General features: G+C 37.6%; 1 protein-coding gene across 2 annotated transcripts in view; it reads left to right on the top strand.

Moving 5' to 3' along the window:
* The window catches only part of LOC134345238 (uncharacterized), a 192,641-nt gene that overhangs the window by 14,729 nt on the left and 157,666 nt on the right, over nt 1-20,246 (top strand). For both annotated transcript variants that reach the window (XM_063045582.1, XM_063045581.1), the window contains 10 exons: nt 936-1,055; nt 1,780-1,899; nt 3,386-3,505; nt 5,313-5,552; nt 6,561-6,683; nt 7,085-7,207; nt 9,432-9,560; nt 10,752-10,871; nt 11,584-11,703; nt 12,430-12,549. In XM_063045582.1, the coding sequence (XP_062901652.1) occupies nt 1,815-1,899; nt 3,386-3,505; nt 5,313-5,552; nt 6,561-6,683; nt 7,085-7,207; nt 9,432-9,560; nt 10,752-10,871; nt 11,584-11,703; nt 12,430-12,549 (1,180 nt within the window). In that variant the 5' untranslated portion in view covers nt 936-1,055; nt 1,780-1,814. The remainder of the gene's footprint in view (nt 1-935; nt 1,056-1,779; nt 1,900-3,385; nt 3,506-5,312; nt 5,553-6,560; nt 6,684-7,084; nt 7,208-9,431; nt 9,561-10,751; nt 10,872-11,583; nt 11,704-12,429; nt 12,550-20,246) is intronic.

Genomic DNA, 20,246 nt, shown 5'->3' with positions numbered 1-20,246 from the left:
TGGATTGGAATACTGTACATTTTGACAATTTCTAAATAGTTGAAGACCACTAAATGGTCACTTTTGCAGAACTAGAGAAGAGAAAGATTTTGCCTGAAGTTCATGGCAAACAAAACTATAAGGCATAGGAACAGAATAGGACCCATAAGGTTTTTTTTTAATGACCCTGATTTCAATTAATTTTTGATTGGCTAACTTTAAACCATTCTAAACAATTCAAGTTTTAATCATTCTCATTATAAGGATGTCTGTTGACTTGTGTATGCTTAAGTTTGAAGCAAATAATAGTGCTAATGGCAAGGATTCTGTGCTAGCTTGGAGGGGTTTAGCAAACGTCAGTGAAAGGGTGGAAATATATGAATGTTTTCCTGATGATGGTTAGCAACGTAAGTAAGTTATCATCATAAGTAAGGTAACATCTGATTTATCTGTTTTAGTTTGTGTTGCTCTTTGGTAAGTTAATAAGACAGATATATACCAGGAACATATTCACACTATTTCTGCCCAGTCTATGGTGTTTTGGCAATGACAAAACCAACAGGAGCTATGCAAATAACTCCCAGTGAAATCCTAAACTGGTTTTGGCAGTACTTGGTCCTTTGTTTTCAGCTTTAATGTTTGTTATCACTGACTGATTCTCAGTCTCTGATGTTCTCCTGATGATGCGAAGCTCAGTTGTAGGTGGTGTAATTAAGAATTCAACATGCAAGGTGCAGGACTAGATTACACACTCTTTGGATTTAAATTACTGCACAAAATTGCAGGAAGTGTGCCCATTTATCACATGCAAATCCTTAAATTGTACACACTTGCAAATTTAATCTTGAGCAGAGACAACTGGATACCACGGTAAATTTAGCGACAATTGTAAACATAGATGTTGTATCGTTATTTTGGAATAAATAGCAATGTATTGTCTGTGTTTATTCTTTCAGATGTGAATGAATGTCTTGATAGTAACATTTGTTCTTGGAAAAACAATTCCTACTGTGTCAATACCAAGGGCTCTTACAACTGCACATGCCTGACTGGATATACAGGACACAATTGCACAGGTTTGTAGCAGTGAGTAATAGAAAATTCACATTGAAAAGCTGTCTTTGCTGAGTAAATACTTATTAGTCACTTTCTGCCAGATTTTTAAAAAAATTATAACCAAAAGGGAGAGACAATGATATTGATAGTTGCAGCTGGTTTGGAAAGTTGTGGTCAAAGCCCTCCCCACCATTGACCACATCTACACAGAGCACTCTCACAGGAAAGCAGCACCATCATCAAGGACTGTCAGTATCCAGGCCATGCTCCCTTCTCGCTACTGCCATCAAGAAGAAGGTACAGAAGTCTCACAACCCTCACCACCAGGTTCAAGAACAGTTATTACCCCTCAACTATCAGGTTCTTGAACCAAGGGGGATAACTTCACTTGCCCCATCATTGAAGTGCTCCCACAACCTATGAACTCACTTTGATAGACTCTTCATCTCCTGTTCTCAATATTTATTCCTTAATTATTTTTTTTTCGTTTGTACTTGCACAGACCTTTTTGGCTTTTGCACATTGCTTGCTTGTCCGTCCTGTTGGATGTGGTCTATCATTGGTTATATTGTGTTTCTTGGATTCACTGTTAATGCCTGCAAGAAAATTAATCTCAGGGTTGTGTGTGTTGACACACAGGTTCTTTGATAATAAAGAGTAACAGATACATTTGTAGTAAGGTGGACAGTTGTTAAAAAGCCTCTTCCCTAATGCAATATCTTGGTTCCGGATTGTTTTTTTTAGACATTGATGAGTGTCTTGATAGTAACACCTGTTCCATGAAAAACAATTCTTATTGTGTCAATACCGAGGGCTCTTTCAACTGCACATGTCTGAGTGGATATGAAGGACCCACTTGCACAGGTGAGTAATATAATGAAATATTGAATAGTCCCTGGAGAAGAATTAGGTTTTTTAAAACAGTTGTTCACATTTGTCTTTTAGACTCTGAATAATTTCATAGCATTTGTCATTTTCTACAATTTGTTTCAACTGTAAGCAGAAGTTGGACAACAGTAATTTCATCAGAAAAGTAATTTGTTGTGTGAATAATTTGCAAGTACAATATGAAGTAAATATAATTTTGCTTTACATGTTAAAACTTAAAATTGTCAGCAATGTTGGCAAAGCCTGCATTTACCTACTTACTTAATTTCCCTTGAGGTGATTTGTTTTCCTCTTCAGTTGATCCCTGCTCAATTTCTGCCGTTGCCTCACTTTATTATAATATGAAGAAGATAATAAACTTATTGAACATTTGTAGGATGTATTAATTGTGAGGAATTGTAAGGGTGACTGTCATGGCAATAGAAATACACTTTCTATGTTGAAGCACCCTTTTGTACAGACAGGAATTTATAGGGAGCATATACAAATATATATTGCAAGGCATCCTGCATCCCTATCTCCCACATGCGCCACAAAAATGCAGTAGCCCCTTGCATCATAAGGTGTCCGATTACAAGCTGAGTGGCCCTTTAAATGGTACCAGACCATAAACTGGAGCTGTGCTCCTTATTCCATAATGGACCAACAAGCAACAGTTTAGATCTGGGGGTTCCAAATGGGTTGGGAAATCAATAAACCTGTTGCCAACCTAAACTGATGTTGTTCGTTACACGCCTGAAGCCAGGAAAATATCAAAAACAAATTGCAAATCTCGGCTGTGCATTCTTTCTCAATTTTACCTAAAAGGTTTTTTTTAATGACCCTGATTTGAATTAATTTTTGATTGGCTAGCCTTAAACCATTCTAAACAATTCAAGTTTTAATCATTCTGATTATAAGGATGTCTGTTGATTCGTGTGTGCTTAAGTTTAAAGCAGATAGTAGTGCTAATGGCAAGGATTCTGTGCTAGCTCGGAGGAGTTTAATAAGAAAGATATATATACCAAGAATATATACGCACTATTTCTACCCAGTCTATGCTGTTTTGGCAATGACAAAACCAACAAGAACTATGCAAATAACTCCCAGTGAAATCCTAAACTGGTTTTGGCAGTACTTGGTCCTTTGTTTTCAGCTTTATCGTTTGTAATCACCGACTGATTCTCAGTCTCTGATGTTCTCCTGATGATGTGAAGCTGAGTCGTAGGTGGTATAATTAAGAATTCAACATGCAAGATGCAGGACTAGATTACACACTCTTTGGATTTAATTCACTGCACAATATTGCAGGAAGTATGCCCATTTATCACATGCAAATCTTTAAAATGTACACACTTGCAAATTTAATCTTGAGCTGAAACAACTGGATACCACGGTAAATTTAGCGACAATTGTAAACATAGATGTTGTATCGTTATTTTGGAATAAATAGCAATGTGTTGTTTGTGGTTTATTCTTTCAGATGTGAATGAATGTCTTGATAGTAACATTTGTTCTTGGAAAAACAATTCCTACTGTGTCAATACCAAGGGCTATTACAACTGCACATGCCTGACTGGATATGCAGGACACAATTGCACAGGTTTGTAGCAGTATGTAATAGAAAAACTTGCATTGATTGAAAAGCTGTCTTTGCTAAGTAAGTTTAGCTTGTCAGTCACTTTTTGCCAGAAATTTTCAATAATTTGATAATTAAATGAGAGAGGCAGTGAGATTGATAGTTTTGGCTGGACCGTCTGTTTTGTCCAACCCTTAGTATTGAAGGTGATTGAAGTTATTGCAACAGTCCTTTCTGAGAGCATGAGTGTCCAAAACTAGGGAGCATAGTTTTATGGTGAGAGTGGCAAGAATGAAAAGGGATGTGCTGGGCGACTTTTTCACACAGAATGTGGTGATATATGGATTTAGCTGCCAGATAGTGTCAATAATATCATTTAAGAAACACTTGGATAAGCGCATGGAGCAGAGTAGCCTGGACGAGTATGGGCCAAACACTGGAATTTGGGACTAGTTATATGGGCATCATGGTTGTTGAGCTGAATATCTTGTATCGATGATCTATTGCTCTATGACTCCTTGATTCTATGCCATGCTCCCATATGTTCTGAGATTGCAGGTGTAGGGATGCAGATGTTCCACCGCTGGGGCAGGAAATAGCTGGTAGGGTGAGTGGTTGGGTAGTTTGTGAGGGGTTGTGTTCTCTTGTAAAATCCTACGGTTCTCAATATTATCAGAATGTTGCTTCTCTGCTTTGAGTGTTCATGGGATAAGGATTTGCAGCTGTCCTAGTGAGCTTGAGTTTTCTAGCTATGGGGGAAACTTTCAGCACAAACTGGAACCTTTTCCTCTGCTTGATGATCTCTTACCATGGCAGGATTTGGTTATCTCGTGTTGACCATGTGAACAACATGGCTTGTTAAAAGGAACTTACTGAGATTTGTAAGGGGTTCAATACAGGCATGGTTGGTCCTAGCTATTAGTGTTTAACTGACCATATCAATTGTGTGCATGAGAACAGACCCTGGCAACAGATCTCTACTCTGAGCTCTCAGTACTGGTGATATTGGCTTGTGAGAGTACTTACTTATCATTTTGTGACTGGAGGATTTATCTGATTTTTCCAATGTCTTGAGAAAACTACTGTAAGTAATCCAGGCCTCAAAAGCACTAAAAAGAGACAATATCTCTGCTGCCTGGTAAACCGCGAGCTTTATGCCAAATCTGAAGTCTTAATTTTCAAACTTTCCTTCACTTAATCAAAGGCTAATGAAAGGCAGTAATAATTTCATTATTGATATATGCTATCACCAAGATAAGGCTCGCGCAGATTGGGGAATGATTTCCAGGTTATCAATCTGAACCTTTATAGCTGAGGACGGTGTGATGCAGAAGTGACAGGTTGGTGGAGGATGTTGATAATAAAGCCCATCCGCTTGTACAATTCAGTGAGTGAGTTGACAATGTCTTGCAATTCTGCCTTCGAGCACGCACAAACATAAGCATTGTTCACAAACTGCAGGTCAGCTGCTGAAGTTTGAATTATCTTGATTCTGGGTTGTAGTCATCATGTATTAAACAGTTTCCCATGAGTTATGAAGGCTCACTCCACTCTGCTAGAAGTGAGGTGAAACTTTACAATTTGAAAGATTGTCTTAGACGATTCTAATTTCAGATCCACCCTGATTCACTTCACACCAATTGTTGCCTTTCTCTTGGTTTTCATGGTACCTTTGTCATTCAGGGGAAAATAGCAATACAACTTACAGTACATAGAACAAAAAAAAGCAGATAAAAATTTAACCAAGTGATCTTGAGACTACTAAATGATGCATCCTACGACTTTGTTTCACAAAATTTAATGTTTTTGTCTTTATTTCAAATAAAAATAGATATTGATGAATGTGCACAAGGTCAGAACAATTGCGTTTTGAATTCCAAGTGCAACAATACAGAAGGCTCATATGTTTGCAACTGTAATAGTGGATATGAAGGTCCTAACTGCACTGATATTAATGAATGTACCAGATTTCTGGATAACTGTGACAATAATGCCAAATGCCAGAATACACCAGGTTCATTCAAGTGCTCCTGCGTGTCGGGATTGAAAGGAAATGGAACATTCTGCGAAGGTATGTGACCCTCAGCTATATATTGGTTACCTTATATATATATTTTCGTAAGAAGGCTAATAATATTATAAAGTACATTCTGAATTAAATACTTGCATGATTTCAGAGTAAATTTTTTATTTCCCCAAAATTTCACGGACTTTCTCCATGTTTCAGTGTGGTTTCTGGCCATCTTTGACCAGCCAGGGGTCCAACTCCATGCACCTGTTGTGTGGCCCAATATGACAAGGACTCTGACATCTTACGAACAGTGGCACTCACTGTGTAGGTTTCTTTTAGCTGGTGATCCTCGGCCCCAGGTTTGAGGGCTGTCGACGCAGTCGGCATAACTGGGGCCAATGAATATTTGTGAACATCTTTAGCAATCACAAGTGCTCAGCAATGTTCCAAATATGTACATTGAAGGATAAGAAAATTTAACATTATGTATTTTATCATTATACTTCAAAAGCTGGAAATCACCATCAATGCTAAAAATTAGTTCAAACCATTTAAAATGAAGTAATTTGTGAAACAAATACTTTTTCTTGGGTGCTGCCTGTCACTGTTCATTTGGTGGAGCACCATTGCTCTTGTACCTGGCTTTGGTTCAGAGTCAGTTTTGCCAGCTTTCAGAGAAGGGAAAGCTGTGTTTGAACACACTGTCTTGTGCAACTCTGTCAGAAATCAACTGGAGGAACACAGGGCAGGCAGAAAGGCAGAAGTTTTTCAAGTGCTGATACAGACCAGTGGCATCATTGGAATTCTAGGATAACTGATGTGGCTTGGCATTAACTGTCGGGATTAACGAGACCTACCTTCTTTTATAAATGAAAGTACTAGTAAATTCAGACCTGGCTGTAAGTTCAGAGCTGCATAGCACCTCTCTTAAATTCTAAAATGTGACAAGTATCAGAATCATCTAACCCAGAGTCTCACTAAAATGAATCAGTTATGAAATCAAAATGAATATAAAAACATAAATGTTTTAGTAAATAGGATCGTCTCATGGCATCATCTTTGTTACAGATATTGATGAGTGTACAAACCAAACAGATAACTGTTCTGCAGGAGAGCGCTGTGAAAACAGCTTTAGAAGCTATATTTGCATTTGCTCTGCAGGATACAAGAGAGTAAACAGTACTTGTGAAGGTAGGCATCAAAAAGTCTGTTAATTTCTAGCATGCTTTAAACTTTAGAACTAATAATTCAATTTTCTCCAAAGAACAACACTGGGACATATGCCTTCAAATATTGTGTGCTCAACAAATATTAGCAGATTATATTTTTCTTCCACAGCAAGAATTAATTTTATCTCTATTTTTGATTGTCCATATAAAACATATCAATGCTAGCAAAAAGCAATGTTGTAGACATTATAAAATGGAACATTAATTAGTCAGTTACTTTCACTCTTTTATTGTAACTGAGGCAGAAAAATTAACAATTGGTTAATAGCACACTATTTTGAAACACTTTTTGTTCATTTCCAATTATTAAGGATTTAAAAAATAAATGCTTTGCTCAATTATTTTATTTTATTATAATTTCAGATATTGATGAATGCCAAGACATGGCATCTTGTCCAGAGAACGGCCAAGAATGTGTTAATACTGAAGGATCTTTTACTTGTGAATGCAGAAGTGGATTCCAGAATATAAATGAAACATGCAAAGGTACTTGTGAATTGCCAACTGCTTTCTGCTCAGGCAGTGGACAAAAAAAAAATTTGATGATCACCAGGTTAGGATTCAAGTTTGCTTCGTCAGTGTGAAAGGATCTGTGCCACTGGAAATGATTCCCAGTTTACAACAACCATTGGCTTAAAGACTTGTTAAATTCATTCAGCCATTTATTGTACTTGGGAAATTCATAATGTTTTAAATATCTAAAGTTACATCATTTCACTCTGAGAACATATCAATGTAGATCACAGTCCTGGTGTTTGAGAATGATGAAATTAAATATTGCACGTCAGTGGAGAAAACAGAAGAAACTTTTATGTGTGTTGCAGAAACTTTTCTGTGTACATTCTACATTGTGCTTATCATCAAGTCAGTAATAAAGGGATAATCTAAAAACAAATAGTCCTCAGCTGATTAAGATCATATGACATAGGAGCAGAAATAGGCCATTCCGTACATCAGGTCTGCTCCAAAGTCACTTTATGAGTTCCTACATGATTCACATCAATTGCTCACCTCGTAACACGACCTGCAGAGTAAGGTTTTGCATGTCAAAGAGAACATACAGCAAAGAGACCGGTCCTTTGGCCCACCAAGTCTATTAAGATCATTAAAATGCCCATTTCTATGCCAATACTACTGTAACTCATTTTATTCTATCCACATTCCTTTCTCACTCGATTCTACCCTCCCCCCCTCCCCAACTTGAATGCCTTTGGGATTTTTGAGGAAACTGGAGTACACAGGTTCAAAACCAGTTCACTGAAGCTATGTGGCCCCTGCTCTACTCACTGCACCTTTGTCCTATCTGTGAAGGAGATTTGTAATGGACCGTTGATGCTTCAGGTTGGAAGGTTCCAGATGAAGGATCATCACTCGAGGCATTGGTTGTGTAAGGGGTTTCTTGTTTTATGTCACTGCGTAGGCTAATCAAAATGGCTTCTTTGTTATGTTAACTGCGATGTAAGGAGTTCTCTCTCTCTTTGTGCTTGTTTGGGTTACATTATTGATAAGAGAGGAAACGAACCAATTGGGATAGATGTTATTCTTTCTTGTATGTCTGTAAGCTATTGTGTGGCGCGGGCTTTGGGGCAGAATGCGTGAGGGAGACAGAGAGAGGAGATGCAATGCTGTAAGCTGGCCGACGGGACGGACCCCGAGTGGGAGTCTGAGGCCCAGGGTCTTCGACGAGGAGAGGAGACAAAGACAGACTCATGTGGAGCATCTGGTTGACCACCATGGTCCCAGGCGGCGGGTCGAGGTGGTCGGAGGGGATCAAATGGTGGAAAAAGGACCCCGTTACTTGAGCTCCAACTGTGTGCACGAAGTGGTTGAACTTTGATAAGTTTGGAGCCTTTTATTTTCCTTGTATATTTTATCTCTATTAGTTACATAGTTCCAGTAAGATCTATAAAGTGTAATCATTTAGTCGCATGTGGTGTATTGTCTGTTATTTGGCAGGGTGGGGTACGTCACACAGCATCCACACAAACTTGATTACCCAGTTTGGCGGGGCTGAAGGCTGCTCCCCCTAGACGAAAGCGAGTTGAGCGAGCCTGAGGCTTTCCAGGGGGCTACAATTGATTACTTCCTATTGTCTATACATGCTTCCTGATCTGCTGCAGTCCAGCTTTTTGTATGTTGCTCCAGATTCCAGCATCTGCAGTCTCTTGGGTCTCCAAGGAGATTTGTAGACTGTTATTTGCAGACTGTCAGGATTTGCATTTTGTTGTGCCATTTTCCACCATTATTATACGTACTCATCTCTGATATCTATTGTCTGTTTTCGGCCCTGAACCCTCCCCCCACAGATCTCACCAAGTTGACTACTTAAAATATGCGACTCCTCTAACTATAGCTCCTTGGAAGCTATTCTTAATCTTCCCCGTGCCCACCTGACTTACAATCCAAAAATCAATACACCCCAATACATCCCTCTCCTATTGATTGGCATCATGTTTGCAGGGCAGTGCAGTGCGATGGGCATCATTAGATGTGCAGCTGAAGATGGGAGTAGCACTCTTAACCTTGGCCTGAAGATTCCAGTTCAGTTTTGTGATTACATAGTTGCACATAAAAACATTCTTTAATATAGTTTAATTTGACTTATAAAAATGTTAGACTGCATTGCTGTAACACAGTGCCATAAGTTAAAATTCTACATAATAAGGTCTTGGTGATGCATATAGTTTAATTCAGAAAATTTGTTCTACAGATATTAATGAATGCCTGAATGCAGAAGCAAATAACTGTTCCAAAAGTCAAGGACTTTGTGCAAATTTGGAAGGATCATATCACTGTCAGTGCATTGCTGGATATACTGGAAATGGTTTTACATGCTCTGGTAAGCATAAATTATCTGTTTTTTTATTTGTTTTGCCCTCTACAAAAGTTAATAAAGCAGATGAAGGGATTTGACCCAAAACGCCAACTGTTTATTGCCTTCCACTGATGCAGCCAGACCTGCTGAGTTGTTCCAGCATTTGGGCATTACTCTCAATAAAGCAGATGTATGCCATTAATATATTCAAACTATATTGGCATAGACCTTGCTGGTGTAATGAAGGCAAACCCAACTGCAACTGCACAAGTATATGCAAGTAAATAACAAAATCCTACTAAAAGTTGTAGATATGGCCAGTTCCCTCACAGGTAAAGCCCTCCCTACCATCGACCACATCTACAGAGAGCGCTGTCGCAAGAAAGCAGCATCCAGCATCAAGAAACCCCACCATCCATGCCAAGCTCTCTTCTTGCTGCTGCCATCAGAAAGAAGGTACAGGAGCCTCACAACCCACATCACCAGTTCAGGAACAGTTATTACCCTTCAACCATCGGGCACTTGAACCAAAGGGAATAACTTCACTCAACTTCACTTGCCCCATCATTGAAGTGTTCCCGCAACCTATGAACTCACTTAGAAGGACTCTTCATCTCCTGTTCTCAATATTTATTCCTTATTTATTTTTAATTATTTTATCTTTTGTATTTGCATGGACAGTTCTCTTTTGCACATTGCTTGTTTATCCGTCCTGTTGGATGCGGTCTATCATTGGTTCTGTTCTGTTTCTTGGATTTGCTGTTAATGCCCAGAAGAGAATTAATCTCAGGGTTGTATATAGTGACACATATGTACTTTGATAATAAGTTTACTCTGAAGTTTGAATGTTGAACTCTGAATCTGTAGGCTGCTATTAGTGATGACCTTAACCATCATAAGTGATGTTTGTAACATTATTCAGTCTATTCACTGACCAACTCCCTTTGCAAATGACCTAAAGATCTGAGCTATGTTACAGATGTTATAATTGATTTTTATAATAGAAGCCTTAATGTTAGGATGTGTCATTAAATTTAATTGATGGCAGTTAGTGTAAGACTTGTGCACATTTCCTATGTGTAAATCTTTCAAATGTTATTGCCACCAAATTTCATCCAAGGTCAAGAGTAACAGATACATTTGTAATAAGGAGGACAGTTGTACATATGCATCTTCCCTAATGCAATATCTTGGTCCTGAATTGTTTTTTTTCAGATATTGATGAATGTCTTGATGGTAACATCTGTTCCATGAAAAGCAATTCTTATTGTGTCAATACTGATGGCTCTTTCAACTGCACATGTCTGAGTGGATATGAAGGACCCACTTGCACAGGTGAGTAATATACTGAAATATTGAATAGTCCCTGGAGAAGAATTAGGTTTATTAAAACAGTTGTTCACATTTGTCTTTTAGACTCTGAATAATTTGATAGTATTTGTTATTTTCTATATTTAGCTTCAACTCTGTAAATAGAAATTGGACAACAGTAATTTCATCAGAAAAGTAATTTGTTGAGTGAATAATTTGCAACTACAATATCAAGTAAATACAATTTACATGTAATTTCTTAAAATTGTGGGCACTGTTTTATAAACTATTTCTGCCCGGAATTTGTTGTTTTGGTGATGACAAAACGATCAAGATCTATGCAAATAATTCCCAGTGAGATCATAAACTGGTTTTCGCAGTACTTGGTCTTCTGTTTTCAGCTTTTTCGTTTGTAATCACTGACTGATTCTCAGATTCTCAGTAACTGATGTTCGCCTGACGATGCGAAGCTCAGTTGTAGGTGGTGTAATTAAGAATTCAACCTGCAAGGTGCAGGACTAGAATACACACTCTTTAGATTTAATTCACTGCCCAATATTGCAGGAAGTGTGCCCACTTATCACATGCAAATCTTTAAAATGTACACACTTGCAAATTTAATCTTGAGCTGAGGCAGCTGGATACCACAGTAAATTTAGTGACAATTGTAAACATAGATGTTGTATCGTTATTTTGGAATAAATAGCAATGTATTGTTTGTGGTTTATTCTTTCAGATGTGAATGAATGTCTTGATAGTAACATTTGTTCTTGGAAAAACAATTCCTACTGTGTCAATACCAAGGGCTATTACAACTGCACATGCCTGACTGGATATGCAGGACACAATTGCACAGGTTTGTAGCAGTGTGTAATAGGAAAAACTTGCATTGAAAAGCTGTCTTTGCTGAGTAAATACTTATTAGTCACTTTCTGCCAGATTTTAAAAAAAATTATAACCAAAAGGGAGAGACAGTGATATTGATAGTTGCAGCTGGTTTAGAAAGTTGTGGTCAAAGCCCTCCCCACCATTGACCACATCTACACAGAGCACTCTCACAGGAAAGCAGCACCATCATCAAGGACTGTCAGTATCCAGGCCATGCTCCCTTATCGCTACTGCCATTAAGAAGAATGTACAGAAGCCTCACAACCCTGACCACCAGGTTCAAGAACAGTTATTACCCCTCAACCATCAGGTTCTTGAACCAAGGGGGATAACTTCACTTGCCCCATCATTGAAGTGCTCCCACAACCTATGAACTCACTTTGATAGACTCTTCATCTCCTGTTCTCAATATTTATTCCTTAATTATTTTTTTTTCGTTTGTACTTGCACAGACCTTTTTGGCTTTTGCACATTGCTTGCTTGTCCGTCCTGTTGGATGTGGTCTATCATTGGTTATATTGTGTTTCTTGGATTCACTGTTAATGCCTGCAAGAAAATTAATCTCAGGGTTGTGTGTGTTGACACACAGGTTCTTTGATAATAAAGAGTAACAGATACATTTGTAGTAAGGTGGACAGTTGTTAAAAAGCCTCTTCCCTAATGCAATATCTTGGTTCCGGATTGTTTTTTTTAGACATTGATGAGTGTCTTGATAGTAACACCTGTTCCATGAAAAACAATTCTTATTGTGTCAATACCGAGGGCTCTTTCAACTGCACATGTCTGAGTGGATATGAAGGACCCACTTGCACAGGTGAGTAATATAATGAAATATTGAATAGTCCCTGGAGAAGAATTAGGTTTTTTAAACCAGTTGTTCACATTTGTCTTTTAGACTCTGAATAATTTGATAGCTTTTTCATTTTCTACAATTTGTTTCAACTTTGAGCAGAAGTTGGATAACAGTAATTTTATCAGAAAAGTAATTTGTGTGAATAATTTGCAAATACAATATAAAGTAAATGTAATTTTGCTTTACATGTTAAAACTTAAAATTGTCAGCAATGTTGGCAAAGCCTGCATTTACCTACTTACTTAATTTCCCTTGAGGTGATTTGTTTTCCTCTTCAGTTGATCCCTGCTTAATTTCTGCCGTTGCCTCACTTTATTATATGAAGAAGATAATAAACTTATTGAACATTTGTAGGATGGATTAATTGTGAGGGATTGTAAGGGGGACTGTCATGGCAATAGAAATACACTTTCTATGCTGAAGCACCCTTTCATACAGACAGGAGTTTATAGGGACCATATACAAATATATATTGCAAGGCATCCTGCATCCCTATCTCCCACATGCGCCACAAAAATGCAGTAGCCCCTTGCAACATAAGGTGTCTGATTACAAGCTGAGTGGCCCTTTAAATGGCACCAGACCATAAACTGGAGCTGTGCTCCTTATTCCATAATGGACCGACAAGCAACAGTTTAGATCTGGGGGTTCCAAATGGGTTGGGAAATCAATACACCTGTTGCCAACCTAAACTGATGTTATTTGTTACACGCCTGAAACCAGGAAAATATCAAAAACAAATTGCAAATCTAGGCTGTGCATTCTTTCTCAATTTTACCTAAAAGGTTTTTTTTAATGACCCTGATTTGAATTAATTTTTGATTGGCTAGCTTTAAACCATTCTAAACAATTCAAGTTTTAATCATTCTAATTATAAGGATGTCTGTTGACTCGTATATGCTTAAGTTTGAAGCAGATAATAGTGCTTATGGCAAGGATTCTGTGCTAGCTTGGAGGGGTTTAGCAACTGTCAGTGAAAGGGTGGAAACATATGAATTGTTTTCCTGATGATAGTTAGCAACATAATTAAGTTTTCATCATAAGTAAGGTAATGTCCGATTTATCTGTTTTAGTTTATCCCGATATAAAAACAATTAGCATGTCAAACCGTCTTCCTCCAGTTTTGACCAACACAGCAGCTATCAATATACTCACTGATTAAAATCCAGACTAATTATTCATGTCAATGGACATTTAACAGTGCTAGAATTAATCTCAAAAAAATTAATGCAACACCATTTCTTGCTGTGAAATAGCTAGTTATATCAGGAATCTGATGCGTACAGAGTCAACTCAGATAGCCAGTATGGATTGGAATATATTCTGACAATTTCTAAATAGATTGTTGAAGTCCACTAAATGGTCACTTTTGCAGGACTAGAGAAGAGAAAGATTTTGCATAAAGTTCATGGCAAACAAAACTATAAGGCGTAGGAACAGAATTAAACCATTGACCTATTGAGTCTGCTTCACCATTTAATCATGGCTGATCTTCTTTTCCCCTCCTCAGCCCCCTTTCCTGGTTTCTCCCCTTAACCTTTGATGCCACGGCCAGTAAGAACCTACCAATATCTGCCTTAAATACACCCAACAACCTGGCTTCCACGGCTGCCTGTGGTAACAAATTACCAAATTAAATACCATCCAGCTAAAGAAATTTCTCTGCATCTTTGTTTTAAATGGGCGCCCCCCCCCCCATCCTGAGACTGTACTTGGCCTACACTCCCCAGCATGGGAAATATTCTTTCCACATCCTGTCTGTCTAGGCATTTCAACATTCAAAGGGTTTCAATGAGATTCCCCTTCATCATTCTAAATTCCAGCAAGTACAGGACCAGAGCCATCAAATGTTTTTGGTAGGATAAGCCTTTCATTCCCAGAATCATCCTTCTGAACCTCCTCTGAACTTTCTCCAATGCCAGCACTTCTCCTTTTATATAAGGAGAATAAAACTGTTCACAATACTCAAGGTGAGGCTCAGCAGTGCCTTATAAAGCCTCAGCATCACACCCTTGCTCTTGCATCCTAGACCTTTCAAAATTAATGCTGACATTGCATTTGCCCTCCTCACCACTGACTCTGCCTATAAGTTAACCTTTAGGGTGTTCTGCGCATGGACTCTCAAGTTCCTTCACATCTCAGATTTTTGGATTTTCTCCCCATTTTAAAAACAATTTGCACATTTATTTCTACAACTAAAGTGCATGACCATGTATTTTTCAACATTGTACTTTATTTGCCACTTTCTTGCTCATTCTCCTAATCTGTCCAAGTCTTTCTGCATTCCACCTGCTTCATCAACATTACCTGCCCCTCCACCAATCTTTGCATTATCTGCAAACTTGGTAACAAATCCATCTATTCCATTATCTAAATCATTAATATACAACATAAAAAGAAGTGGTCCCAACACCCACCATTGCAGAACACCACTAGTCACTGGCAACCAACCAGAACAGGATTCTTTTATTCCCACTCGCTTTGTCCTACCAATCAGCAAATTCTCTAACCATGCCAGTAACATTCTTGTAATACCATTGGTTCTTAGCTTGGTAAGCAAACTCATGTGTGGCACCTTGTCAAAGACCTTCTGAAAGTCCAAATATACAACATCCACTGCATCTCTTTTATCTATCCTACTTGTAATCTCTTCAAAGAATTTCAACAGGTTTGTCAGGCAGGATTTTCCCTTAAAGAAACCATGCTGACTTTATCCTATCTTGTCCTGTGTCACCAAGTCGTCCATAACCTCATCCTTAACAATTGACTCCCATCTCTTCCCAACCACTGAGGTCATGCTAACTGGTCTATAATTTCCTTCCTGCTGCTTTTCTCCTTTCTTAAAGAGTGAATACAGAACCTGCCTTGCCTTTCACAGACATAGATATTATGTTTTCATCTTTTATCTGAGATTACAGTATTCAAGTTGCAGATTTGTTTGCAACACGCAGCTGCCAGCTGACAGGAAAGATAACACAGCAAGGATATCCGATTCTGAGACTTTCCGATGATATATGAAGAGAAGAGACAAAAAATGGGCTATATCTGATTATTTTGCCTGCTCATTTTCTCCAACTGAGCCCAAGGCAAATTCAATTTACAGTTGAACACCATCAATGATCAAATACTCATTTGGGACATACAGTACACACAAGGAAGCTTAAGAAATACATTAATAAAATCCTCTGAAATTATTTAACTATGAAATTATGCCCACTGCCCTGATCAATTCCTGTATCACAGAAGAATCAATAGTTGGGACATAGCAGTATCTTGATGGCATTATATAAACAGGGCTTATGGTAACAATAGTTTCCTGGAAGGATATGAAGGAAATTAACAACGTCAGGCTTCTGACATGTTATACAATTTATTTGATTAGAACTATGTTTTCTGCTATTTGTGTAACTGATATTTTTCTCATTTTCCCAGCTTTAACCACTTCTGAAACCACATTAGAAAGCACATCCACAGGGCAAAGTACAACCTTGAGACCTTCTACAACTGTGTCTACATCAACTGTGACACATCATCCATTGCAACATTCCTCCCAAAGTAGCAAGAAAAAATTTCTAATATAAAAGCAATTGACATACCAAACAGTCTGCCATTAGTTTTCACTAAAACAACAGCTATCAAAATATTCAAAACTGAAAATCCAGCCAACTTTTTTTTTACCAATTTACATTTAAAAGTGCTAAAATCAAACTCAAAAAAATTAAACATAATTTAATGCTGTGTGATGGCAAGTCATGTCAGCAATCTAAAGCATGCAATGATTCAAGTCAACTTTGTAAATGTATGTTCAAATATGTATTCACAATTTCAAAACAGTTACTTGAAGTGTATTCAGTTATGTACTGTGTAATATCATGGTAACATTTGAGTGCTTAACCAAAAGAAAAGTATTCCACGCTTTAACTGTGCCTCTGTAATCTCAGATCCCAGCACCTCAGCTCTCATTTCTTTCACTCAACATCTTCTAGATAGTGGAAGCCTGCATAGTCTTTCCAAAGATATATTAATTGGCAACACATCCTAAGCATTAGGTGATGCCTGATCACTGACCCTCCCAATTTTTTCTAATTTAGCCATATCCCAGATCACTTTACTGTTTAGTACCATCACATATCAAACCTTTCTATTAATATAGCACTGTGCAGTTATGAGAAGTTTTCAGAAGTTGATTAACTTCCCTGAAGGGATGTCCATTGCCTTTATCACTTGTTGTGACATGGAAGCTGATATATCAGTAGTTCAATTGCACCTGTTACCACACTGGTGATTACCTGATGATAGTTAATTAAATCAAATAAATAAGGTTATCTTAGACTTCTTAGGACATATTATAAAATTAGTTCAAAAGCTGCCATGTGGTTAACAGATTTTTCTCTGCATACTTCTGGCTATCACATTCACAGAGCAAAGTAAAACTTTGACCTCTTCTCCATCTGAGTCGATATTGACAATGGCAAATATCATTAATTGCAACATTGTAGTCCAAAAACAAGCAAGAAATGAACAAATAATATAAATATATCTTGCTCACCTGGCTTTCTGTAAGCTTCTGCAACTCACAATGTTCAAAATCTACAATAAAATAAAACCAATCAAATTCATTATGGCATTTGAAATTAGGTACCTAAAAGATACCTAAAGCAATTCAGAAAGCAATTTAATGATCAGAATTCTCCTGTGAAGTCACCAATCTAATGCACCCAGAATTCAAAGTGAAGTTGCAAATGCTGATTGAAATATGCAGGATCAACATTAATACAATCTCTCAAAGACTGCTACATTATAGACTGTAGAATGGCAGGGTGTCATATGAGTGCCTAATCAAGAGAAATGGCTCCGCAAGTCATGTGCCAAATGCATGTAGAATTGAAAATCTGTTTGCATATCTGGGTTGAAATATGTTCAGTACCATTTGAAAATAGGGAGCTTCTACAGTCTATATTATAGACTGTAAAATAGCAAGTGCATAACCTAGAGAAATAATTCCACGCCAAAATTTACTTGTTCATCAATATCACATTAGTCAAAACTTGAAATGCTGTTGCTAAACCTATTGTTTAATCATTTGTGACATTTAGTTCTCCTCTGTATGACTGCTGCTAAAGCAATTTATCTTCTTTATGGCTGACTAAAGAGGATTATTAGATCTAGAAATGTTATCTTGCCTTTCATCACATAGAAGTTGTTTTGGCATATTTAATCTTAGATCTTGACCCCTTCTTTCATGACATCTTTGGCTGCAAGCTGGAAAACAAGAGGCAAACATAATGCAACATCATTGTCTCGTCTTTCCAAAGATAAATAATTATCAATACAAGTGACAAGCAATACCTGATGCCTGATCATTTCTTAAAAGTAGCCAAATGCCAGATCATTTTGCAGTTCTATACTGTGAATTATTGACAGCTTCCATTCATGTAGAATAGTGCATTCAGGAGAATTTTAGAAAATAATGTAATTCTGCTCATTTGTCATATCATGGAGGCGTCTTTAGATGCGAAGCAGCAGCGGTCCTATGGCACCTGTTACCACATAGGTTCCAGCTTCTGTGACTTCTGAAACCACAGCAAGCATGTCCCCAGAGCAATGAACAAACTTGAACCCTTCTGTGTCAGCATCAACAGCGACTGGTACCATTAATTGCAACCATGTCCTCCAAAGGGCATTTCTACAAAAAGTAAAAATTTATCTCATCAAACTAACTTCTTGAACTTTTCTCCAGTTCTACAGTATTCAAAATTTACAATAAAATAAAACCATCCAAATTCATATTTTCATTGAATATTAAATAGTGTAAATGTTTGAGTAGAGAAAAGTTACATGCTTGGAAATGGTTAGTGGAGTTAGTTATTTATGTAGAGTTCAAATTTGAAATGCAAATATGCTTGCACAATTTCTAGATGATTACTTGAAGGCCATTCCATTATACTCTGTAGAAAAACATTGTAACTTTTGAATGCCTAACCAAGTAAAATAATCTAATGCCAAGGTGATATCTGACAGTAATTTAACTCAACATATTCAGAACTCAAAATGCCACCCACACAGCTTTCTGTTTAATCAATAGTTTTAGTTCTCCTAATTTTGATTCAAAGTTCAAAATAAATTTCAAAGTTCAGAGTAAATTTCATTGTAACAATCTTACTGCTTTGTTGTAGCACAATGGGGTTATTGGATCTAAAAACATGTTTTGCCTTTTATATTCAGTGATGTTGTTTTACATTTTAGTATCAGTACCAAGTACTTCAGCCTCACTGCTTCGTGAACAATCTGTGCCACAAGCACAAAATGACACAGAAAAATGAACCTCCACCTCCTGTTTAGTCTTTCCAGGATGTGAGATGCAATAGAAGAAGGATGATTATTGCTTCTGCCGATTTACCCCAAAGTGACCAAACCCTAGATAACTTTGTAATTTCATACTATGAATTATTGAACAATTCTTTAGATGTAGAACAGTGCAATCAGGAGAATTTTAAGAAAGATTATTAACACCCCTGAAAGTGTCTATTGGCTTTGCCACGTGTTACGTCATGGAAGCTTCTTTAGTTAGGAAACTGCATGATGGTATGCATCTGCTCCTATAGCCCTTCCATTTCAATGTCTGACATGCTGTGCATTCAGAGATGCTCTTCTGCACACCACTGTTGTAACATGTGGTTATTTGAATTACTGTCACCTTCCTGCTAGCTCGAACCATTCCTGCCATTCTCCTCTGACCTCTTGCATTACAAGGCATTTTCATACGCTGAACTGCTGCTAACTGGATGTTTTTGACTTTTCACACCATACTTTGTAAACTCCAGAGACTGTTGTGCGTGACAATCCCAGGAGTTCGGTAGTTTCTGAGATACTCAAACTACCCAGTCTGGCACCAATAATCATTCCAAAGTCACTTAAATCACATTACGTCCTCATTCTGATGTTTGATCTGAACAACAAGTGAACCTCTTGACCATGTCTGCATGCTTCTATGTATTGAGTTGCTGCTACATGATTGGCAGATTACATATTTGCTTTAACGAGCAGGTGTACAGATGTACCCAATAAAATGTCCACTGAATGTATAGTGCAAATTTTAAACATGCCTCTACCATTACCTTCCTGGAATAAATAGCGATACATTATTTCTGGACCATCCCTTCAGATGTGGATGAATATCCTTTTACTAAAATGTGTTCTTGAAGAAACAATTCCTGTTGTGTCAATACTGAGGGCTCTTTCAACTACAGATGACTACACTTTGAACTGTACTCTGAAAGGGTGTTCATGTTTGCCATTGCTGAATAAATCACAAAGTTCTTTAACCCATGGATTTTAGAGGAATTAGTAATGATCTTTGAACAATAACTAGATTCTGGGGTGGATCTGAAGGACTAGAAAATTACACATGTTACTCCACTCTTTAAGAATTAAGGGAGGCAGAAAAAAAGAAATGTTAGGCCAGTTAGCCTGACTTCAGTGGTTGGAAATATTTTGAAGTCCATTACTGAAGATGAGATTTTAGGGTACTTGGAGGCCGATGATAAAATAAGCCAAAGTCAGTATGGTTTCCGTAATGTTCAATCTTCCTTGACAAATCTATTGGAATTGTTTAAGGAAATGACAAGCAGAATAGACAAAGGAGTGTCAGTGGATGT

Source organism: Mobula hypostoma, chromosome 4, assembly GCF_963921235.1.
Source record: "Mobula hypostoma chromosome 4, sMobHyp1.1, whole genome shotgun sequence".
In the NCBI taxonomy this organism is placed as follows: Eukaryota; Metazoa; Chordata; class Chondrichthyes; order Myliobatiformes; family Myliobatidae; genus Mobula; species Mobula hypostoma.
This window is presented reverse-complemented; position numbering and strand designations above follow the sequence as displayed.